At 32.1% G+C, this 9,701-nt stretch overlaps 1 protein-coding gene across 1 annotated transcript; it reads left to right on the top strand.

The window, feature by feature from the left end:
• The first annotated feature begins 1,383 nt into the window (after positions 1 to 1,383).
• On the top strand, positions 1,384 to 7,201 carry LOC124819672 (cytochrome b5). The gene is made up of 3 exons (XM_047291228.2): positions 1,384 to 1,534; positions 6,559 to 6,625; positions 6,751 to 7,201. Exons 1-3 carry the CDS (start codon positions 1,448 to 1,450, stop codon positions 6,972 to 6,974), a joined length of 378 nt encoding a protein of 125 aa, XP_047147184.1. The 5' UTR covers positions 1,384 to 1,447; the 3' UTR covers positions 6,975 to 7,201.
• Positions 7,202 to 9,701: the final 2,500 nt, after the last annotated feature.

Genomic DNA, 9,701 nt, shown 5'->3' with positions numbered 1-9,701 from the left:
ACCGATTAGTGATAGAAAACCGACCTTAGAACCTAAATTGAGCTAGAAATTGAAGAGAAAACAACCAGATACATGCAAACAGAAATCGTTGCATGATCACGGTCCAAGAATGTACGAAGAAAGAGGGGAAATAACTTACCGACTCAAAACAGGAAATTGATTGGTAGAGATTGTAGCCCTCTACACCAGGATCGTCAAGGTACCTCCTGATTGTCGAATAGATGGTCCAGGAGTGAGAAAGGTTAGAGAGATGGTAGAGAACTCTAGAAAAGTAGTTTATAAAAAGATGATACGTTTTAAAATAATGAAACTCGTTTATAACAAAACTATTTATAATAAAACTGTTTAATATTAAAATAATCAAGTCTCACTATTTTTAGACTACCACCACTTCTAAAACACCATTTTCTAGGGTTATATATATATATATATATATATATATATATATATATATATATATATATAATAGAATACATAATATGAAAAAAATAGAATAACTTAATTGAAAAAAATTAATAATAAAAAAGTGTCATGTATAAATGAAAATTCCAAATGATCAAATTAATCAAAAAAATAAATCATAAAATATAATTAAATTAAAATAAATACAGAAATAATATTTAAACATATTCTACTTTATATTTGTCAATCTCTTTAACACATAGTTTATTCAATATTTACAACTAAGTAAACTGATTTAACTACTTCTACATGCCACATCATTTTGATAACAATTTTTTGGGTGAATAAAAACTATTTATAACCTTGGAGACACATAAAATAAGTTTATTATGTCTATTTTTTATGATTAATAAAAATAAAATAATTATTAAAATAAAAAACATATTTTGAAAACAATTTAATAATTTTATTATAGATATTTATTTCATTGTGTAGGTTTCTACTGTGAATAGTTAATTGAGTTTGAAATGACATTTATCTATACAATAAAGTGGTAAGAAGTTTTATCTATAACAATGTGTATAACTATTTAAAGGAAATTGGTTTTCATAAGTGTGGTGTATACATTAATAGTTAAATTTAAAAAAAAAAATTAAAGAAATTGAGTCACTTAACAGATAAAATTGATAAAATAATTAAATCAATTTAAAAAAAATACTTAAAAATTAAAATTGAAAATATAATATAAAATAGTATAGATAATAATAGTGTAAACATGTATATGATTTTTTTTATATTAGTAGCATATTCAAATTAAAATAATTACATGTTCACTTTCTTTTTCATTGTTGTAAAACTTTTTTACATTAGAAAATTATAAAATAGTAACGAGTAATTATTTAAATGTAAAGTGGTTACTGAAGGCTAAAATTGGAAGGTTTAGTTTTGTCGTGTTGGGTAGTCCAGTCTTCCCTTTATATGCTCCATCGCTCTCGATTCCTCCCCATTTCCTAACATCCTGGATTCCCTCCCAACAAAATTTAACATGCCAACCCTCACCAATTTCTACGCCATTCAAGATTTATCCCACCACAAAACCAAAGACGATTGCTGGATCCTCGTCGGTGGAAAGGTATCACCTTTTCAACTATTGACTCCTTTTTCTCTCCAATTCCCTATGTGGGTTTTCTCTTCTTGCTTTCATACCTTTTATTTTGTATTAAATCTCTGTATTTGTGCTTATCCCTCTAATAATTTCTGTTCTCTTTTCTTTAGTATTGCTTGCCCTCTGGGATTTTTTGTTGCTCGATTTGAATTATGTCCTATGATGTTGTTTAAGGTTTTGAACATTTTGGTTGTTTTTCCTACATAACTCTCCTAACTAACTAACTCAGATGCTTCTCTATCATCTTGTTCTTAGTGGAACTTTACATAGCTTTGGTTGGGGAATACCTCATATATCTTATGTTTTAGTTTTTCTCCCACACTTTTGAAATCTGTAACATTTTGTTAATTCTACTACTTTAGTATGCTATTTGCCAAACATTTTATAAGCTAAAACAGCGTAGGAGTGTCCATTACTGTGACAAATGAGTAAATCTGTTACCCTTTTTCTTTGATGAAAGAAAGGATTAAAAGCTGTGGTTAGCATGTAATGAACTTTGATATTAATTAGTGACACAGTAAAACTCACATAAGCTTTTTAGCTTACAATTTTTACATATATTAGGCAATATTTCTCATACTTTTAATCTTTATTTTTCTTGTAAAAAGCATTGTTTGCTTTCAATTTTTATCTTGCATGATTCAACTGGAAATAAATGAGTTGAAGTTCTATTCCTGAATCTGCTGATATAACTACCGGACCATGGGTTTGCCAGACACTAATGTGGTCATCCTATTCTTCCTTGATGTGTTACCAGACACTAATGTGGTCATCCTATTCTTCCTTGATGTTTTACGGCATTCTTGACTTAGATATGTTTATGTAGTTTCAGAGACTTCTTGCTGGCAACTGTATCTCTTCGAAATTATTTTTTCTATGTATTAAAACATTATGCTAAAAATGTCTCTTCTCAAAGAGGGTATTTCGAACTGAAAGAAAATAATCCACCTACTTTTCACACAGATTTTCACGAGCTTCGTGATAACATGAAGCTTTACACAGTGTGGTAAACATATAACTGGTAGCTAAATGTCTAATCATGACATGAATAATACATGTTTTTTCTTATAAATAGGTCTTCCAATGCAACTAAATTAAATATATGCAAAAATTAATTTCAAATATACGCAGTTGCCAACAACTAGTTTTCTGAAATTACATAAACATATGAAGCTCATCGAAAAATAGAGTAAATATTCTAACAATCTATTAATGAATAAACTTGTTATGAGATGATTGTTATGGCATTTCCTTTTCGTTTTCCCTTACAAAGCATTTGGCCTGGCTTACCTGCTGCTAGGATAATAAAGTCTTCTACCTTTAGATATTGGTGTCCATCATGTGCGTTATATACAGTTAATAAGTAGTGTGTGGAAGCATTTTGCTGATATAGACAAGTTTTGTTCTGCACATTTTTCTTATTTTGTACTTGGTGAAAATGTTTTTTGGGAGTCAATTGAATAAAATTTAAAAGTTGATTCTTAATTGTGCCTTTGCCCCATATCAAAATCTGGAATTCTGAAGTTCTGATGTTTGAGTTTGGGGAGTGGAATCATTTGATTAAAAAGTTAAAATTGAGCTTGATTGTGGTTTTGCCACATATTTAAAGATCAGGAATGCTGAAAAGCTGATGTAGTTTTTTCTGTCTGCATTGCAATCCTTTCACTTGTTATTATCTTCTCCATCGTACAGAAATGTTATAATAATTGTATATTTGGATTCTTATAATTTTACAAATGTTATTATGTTTGGAATTTTGGCGTTCTCTGTTTGAAATGATTGTATTACTGGACCTATAATATTCAGTGCAAATAAAGTTGTCTAACTCAATAGTTTAACCTCATGGAGCCTTTGTAGACTTGGCTCAAACTCGTAAGAGTTTACCTAATATAAAAATACTATTGACTACATTTGTGCATATATATTAAAGTTAAATGGTTATGCACTTAAGAAGTTGGGAAATAAGAACAATTGTTCTTCCATTTGGTGCTGAATGGATAACTAAAGGGAATAATGTTGATCTTGAGCAACTTCGTGGTGATGGCAACATGGTGAGCTACTTGAAAGTTCAAGTAGTCCAACTTCAAATGCTTTTGAGATTGATAATTTGGCTCTTGATGCTAATCTTAAAGATGCCTTTTTATCTGGGGAAGAGCTTGATTGATGTGATCATGGATCATGAAGAACACACACTAGGAGGAGTAACTACAAGTAGCATGGCCAAAGTAGGGAGAAGAGAGTCCAAGCTATCAAGGAGGCTTCTTGGGGGGTTTTGACTAGAAGCAAGGCTAAGGAGTTGAAGGAAGGGCTTCATCAAGCCAACAAATTAATAAGGACTATTAGAAATAATAAAGATAGTTTAGAAAGAGTTAATCCTACCCAGTGTTCATCTCATAGTATCATTTGGGGTTAATTCTTTATAGGTTATATTCTAGGCAACCTGTTTGGTTTAAGATTAACCAAACCTAAGTTAGAATAGGATTGATATGTGTGCCATATGCTTTACAATTAGGCTAAAGCTCTCAAACAAAATTCTATACATAGGAACCAAGTGAACTTGTAAACACAACTTGGAAAAAAATGACATTGATGTTGGTTTGAGAAGTGTGTGAATCTTCTTCTACTTAAAAGCTCTATCTTACGTATATGATATCATATCCTAAGTGGCTAGACTCCTGTCATCATATCCTAAGTGGCTAGACTCCTGTCATCATATCCTAAGTGGCTAGACTCCTGTTTGTTTGCCTAATCTTGGCGGGCATATCGGAGTAGGAAGAGTGTGCAACTATTCCATGTTCCTCTAAGAACTTCAAGATCAGAGTTCAAATTGAACTTACATGTATGTGATAGGATATGATGTGTATGATAGGAGGAAACATATTAAGAGGTAGTTGTGAGTTAGGTTGTTAGGGTGAGAGAGGTTTCCTTTATATAGTTGGGGTGGTGTCCTGGTATGGAGGGGACTTTTGGATAATTTTGTAGATTGAGCTTGTGAAGGGGAAACCCTTGGAGGAGACAGTGTTCTCCTATTTTATGTTCTTTTTATTTTTTAAATAAAGAATATTACTCTTCTTTGTCTTTTCAATTCTGGGTTCCTAACCGTATGTTTCCCTTCCTTTTCCATTATTGGTTTCTATTATTTCTTCTTCTCTTCTTTGAAGCTTGCTTGATCAAACCACTCTTAACGTATAGCAACCAAGAACCAATCACTTCTAAAGCATCCAAATCTAACCTAGAGCAAAATTTTCCTCTTCTTTGTTTCCTTGGAGCTTGAGTGGATGGTCCTTCATCTAAAGCAAACAGCCAATGGTTTCCATCATTGATGGTACTGAAGATATTTTTTGAGGATTGGAAATTGGAAGTCGTTAGTTCTTCTATAAATGGTTTTATTTAAAAGCGTATATTATAACGAGTTTTTGTAGGAATTGGTATATTTTATTATTATGTCTATTATTTTTTTCAAATGTATAATATTTTTAATTCCCTCAAAATATATCGAAATTTCGTTTATCTATAAAATTTTATTGCATTTTTACATGCAATTTTACCGGAAACATGGTGCATTTAGTCATTCGTAGGAACTAAAAGCATTTTTTAGGTAAGATTTAGAGGCTGAAATGTAATAAAAGAATAAAAATCTATTTTGAGATATTATTTGCGACTGAAACAATATTTTACCCATATTACGGTTAAAATGTTGAATAGTTAGTTATAGGGTATTATGTTCATGCATGATGTCTATAATTTCTTTTTTTTTTTTTCAATATTCAGTGTTTTTATGAGTTTACGAGTCAGATTCTATTGAATTTCCATGAACTTAGGTAAACACTTGAGTTTGACTACCTTATGATCATCTTTTACCTCATCAAAATATGTAATGGTAGCAGTAACCTGAAATATGATTCTCGAACTAAGTGGTGATCAAGTTTAGAAGCCCCGCAATCAATCAAGACTAAAACTTGACATGTTTTTGCCATTTCCTCCTTCATGACTGACATTCAAAAACAAAACTATTAACTTAGCAACAGTTATCAAGTTATTGAGTGACTCAGCAGGATGGAGCTTCAACATTGACTTGATTTCTTCCTTGAGACCATTAAAAATAATCCTTTTCAAATACATTTGATCTGAGCACTTCAGGAATTTCGAGTCCATCTTATATTGGCCCCTATACACTTATTGAGTTCAATTGTTTCAATGCCAGTTAATGTCCATATGAATTTTTAATCATCAAATCTTATAATCTTCTAATTCCTGTGGTGGGAAAACACACCCTACTTATGTTCTCAGTGAACCCCTCCCACCATTGAAACTATCTTAGGGCATTGCCCTCCTTAGCTCTACAACCCGAACTGCTTCAATTTTCTCTTCATATGTTACCTTCTTCATTTGGGAACATCTCTACATTCTCCCTACCCTCACATATATGCATCACCCTACAAGAGATTCTAGTAGTTGCCTGTGATCCCCTACTACAACTTCTGTTTCTCCTACTGCACACCCATTTAATGGTTGGTGTGATATCAGATTCCCATTTTAGTCTTTTCCGCTCTTTAATTAACTCTCTCCTGTGGTTGTATAATCACAATGTTATATGCCTTGTTGCTATCTGGTCTTCCAATGGAGCTTATTATGTATTTATGTATTTGTAATTATTTGGATACAATTGTGAAAATTTACCTATGGCTAATATTTACATTATCCTTGAGTGAGTGTGGTTCGTAATATATCCTTTAGTTTAAATCTGTCCCTATTGGTTTGCTACATTATTTTCCAGCCACAAGCTGTTTACCCAACTTATTCAAGCTCCTTCGGAAACCAGCTTCTGTTATTCTCAATCCATACTTTTCTGTTAAGGTTTTTGAATCCAAAATCCAACCTCATGATTGCTGTAGCTGCTTGAAGCTTCCAAATGCTCTTCACAAATGTCTTTTCAATATTTCTCAATTGTTGTTCTATTTGTTGACCTGTTTTGTCATTTGCCAATGCAGGTGTACGACGTGACACAATATTTGGATGATCATCCTGGTGGAGACGATGTAATCCTTGCTGCAACAGGTACCTTCCTCAGCTTCCTATATTCTTCATTACCCTTTGGACTGCATGCAAATCTAAGCATGGAAAAATTCATCCAATGTCAGTATTCAAATCTAAATACACCTTTATACTTTACATTAATGAAGGGAAAGATGCAACAGAAGATTTTGAAGATGCTGGCCACAGCAAAAGTGCAAGAGAACTTATGGAGCAGTATTGCATTGGTGAGCTCGACCCATCACCTCCAGTTTCCACCAAGCATAGCTATCCTGAAAAGTTCATGCAGCTGACAAAGCAATATTGGGCTGTTCCTGTGACCGTTGTTGGTATCTCAGTGGTAGTTGGTTTCTTATACTTACGTAAGAAGTAACATTACACAAAGTCAGCAATTCAATTTATATTAATGTTGCAAATCATTGCAACAAATTTTGTTTTGTATTCATTTGAAAGATAGATGTCATTAGAAAAGATTGGCTTATTTCAATATGGTAACAATTGATTACATGCATAATATTACATTAAAGGATTGGTCAAAGAATAGATGATGAAACATGCGCATTTTCAGATTTATTGATTAATTTGCGGAGTCTTATTTTTCTTTGAGTGAAGGTCATGCAAAACAAAACCTTTTGTTCCCGGTTTATAACTGAGAAAAACACATTTTAAGGAGGGTACGACAGACATTGAGAAGATGTTGATGCTATCTCTGAACAGTTCCATTTTGTTGAGGGGTGGCAACACAAGAAGTGTCATGAAAATTACTTTTGGTGTTGTAAAAATCATTATCTTATTAAACTCTTCCATTATCTGATCTTATTTGCTTTAAACTGCAAGAAAATTGGTTTTCCGTTAAAATAATAAAACTTTGGAAAAAGGGTTTGGCATAAAAGGAATCCAGTAAATCTACTATAGTCAACAACTATAGTTAAGAAGTACTTGTATCCATCAATGGAAGAAACAGAAATTGGATCCCATATGTCAACAAGAATGAGTTGGAAAAAATGAGTGGATTTAGTGGTGCTAGAAGAATACTTCAACCATTTTTGTTTAGCAAAGGTGCAAGCATCACATGCAAGAATAGAAGGAGAAAAATATCAGTATATTGAGATATAAGAATTTGTAAACTTTTATTGGATGGGTGACCAAGTTTCATATATGCCACAAATTACAAGGAGTACTGTTATTTGTAAGAACAGAACATGGTAAAGTAAAATTTGATTTTGATAGATTCAAGTCACAATGGAAAGATAAAATAGGCCTTGACACTTCTTACCTGCTCCAATCATCTGGAAGGTACTGGCCTGCATGATATCACAGGTATTTTGAGAAAAAAGTACAATGCAATTGCTAGAAGTGAGCAATTTAGGAATGGATATTAACTGAACAAAAAATTCAGGAACAAAAAGTGTATCATGCAGAATTAAGTTGCCCAAGACAATTGTATAGAAATTCGAGAAATAGGTTTTAGATGTTGAAAAGAAGATTGAAAATGACAGATATGGTTAGTTGCACCACTATCTAATATCCAAGAGGAAAAAGGAAGGATAGAACTTGAGGGTGTAGAGGTGCATTGATGGACAAGAGCAGTGGGAGACGGAGCACTCTGATTGCTTGAGTAAGGCTAGAAGAACTTTATACTGCTCTCGAGAAAAACCAAATTAAGCATAAGCTTTCTCGTTCTTGATGGCAGGAAGCTCAACAGCAGAGGGATTAATCTCAGTCATACTGACAGAAGGTTTGGATGAAGCAAATTTAGCTCTAGGATTTTGTTGATAACCATGTTTAATCCAACAGTTATCAGAAGTGTGGTTGGTCTTGTGACAATGGTCACAATACTTAGTGTCGCGACCACTAGGTCGAGAAGAACGCCCCCATACTTAGTATTTTTAGTAGAACTTTCTTAAAAAGTATGATAGACAATCGAATCTTGAGGGCGGGGAGGAATTGGTACCGAACTCACGTTATTGCAGAAGTGTAGATTTGCCTTTTTATTTTGTCTTATGATTCGGTTTTAAAGAAAATTAAACATGCAAAGATACTGTGACAATTTTAAAAATTTCACAAAGTTATAAATTTTAGTTGGATTTGAAGTGAAGTGATATATTTATTTTGTTTTCATTTATTAAAAGATCAATTTTCTTTATTATTTAATTGTAGAGAAGAAATTTGACTTTTGTTCTCAAATAATCAAAATCATATATTTTTTTCTGTTTTGGTTCCCCCAAAATGTGCAAAACTTTTAAAAATTTTCAAAATTTTCACAATTTTTTAATTATTTTATTTGGGATAGTAAATTTGATTTCAGTTCTACAACAATACGGGTAGAAAGGTGCATGAAAATTTTTAAAATTTTCAAAATTTTAAAGGTATTTGGCCTTAGTTTTTCTAAAACTCAGGCCAAATACACTCATTTCCCTTAGTTCTTCTAAGAATTGAAACCATGCATCCTTTTTTGTTTCGGTTGTTAAAGAACCAGAATCAAAAGGTGTAATAAAATTTTTCAAATTTTAAAGGTATTTCACTTAGGTTTTTAGAATACCCTATTTTGCCTCACTTCTTGTAAGAATTGAAGCAATATATCATATTCTACTTCAATTGTTAAAGAACAGAGGCCAAAAGATGCACAAAATTTTTAAAAAATTTTCACAATTTTTGTTTTTTTTTAATTATTTTATCCACGAGAGGATTTTGCTTCAAATTTTATTATAATCAAGGCATAAAATAACGTCTAGGGTTATTTTAAAAGAAATTTTTACAAATGTGCTACAATTTCTATCTTCCTCCACTCTTTTATTCTTTATGAATGTTGTTTTGCAACCATCATCCACAGTTTTTATCATCAAACATCTCTTTGTCACTACCACTCCTCCACTCTCCACTATTTCCTTTCCTCTTCCACGTCCCTAACTCTATTAGCTTCCACTTTGCTTCTATTTCAAAATTGTGAGAGAGGTTCGTTCAAGTGTTTTTTTTATTTGAAAGGTTAATGCAACTACTTTTTGTTTATGTTCTTCACATAATACGCAATTTATCACTTGGTATTCCTATTTTGTCTTATTTTGCCTCGGTTCTTCTATAATCAGATTTCAAGATTCGG

The sequence above is a fragment of the Vigna umbellata genome, chromosome 3 (genome assembly GCF_029865625.1).
Source record: "Vigna umbellata cultivar VRB3 chromosome 3, Vumbellata_1.0, whole genome shotgun sequence".
Taxonomy (NCBI): domain Eukaryota; kingdom Viridiplantae; phylum Streptophyta; class Magnoliopsida; order Fabales; family Fabaceae; genus Vigna; species Vigna umbellata.
The sequence above is the reverse complement of the archived record's forward strand: the minus strand, read 5'-3'. Positions and strand labels throughout refer to the sequence as shown.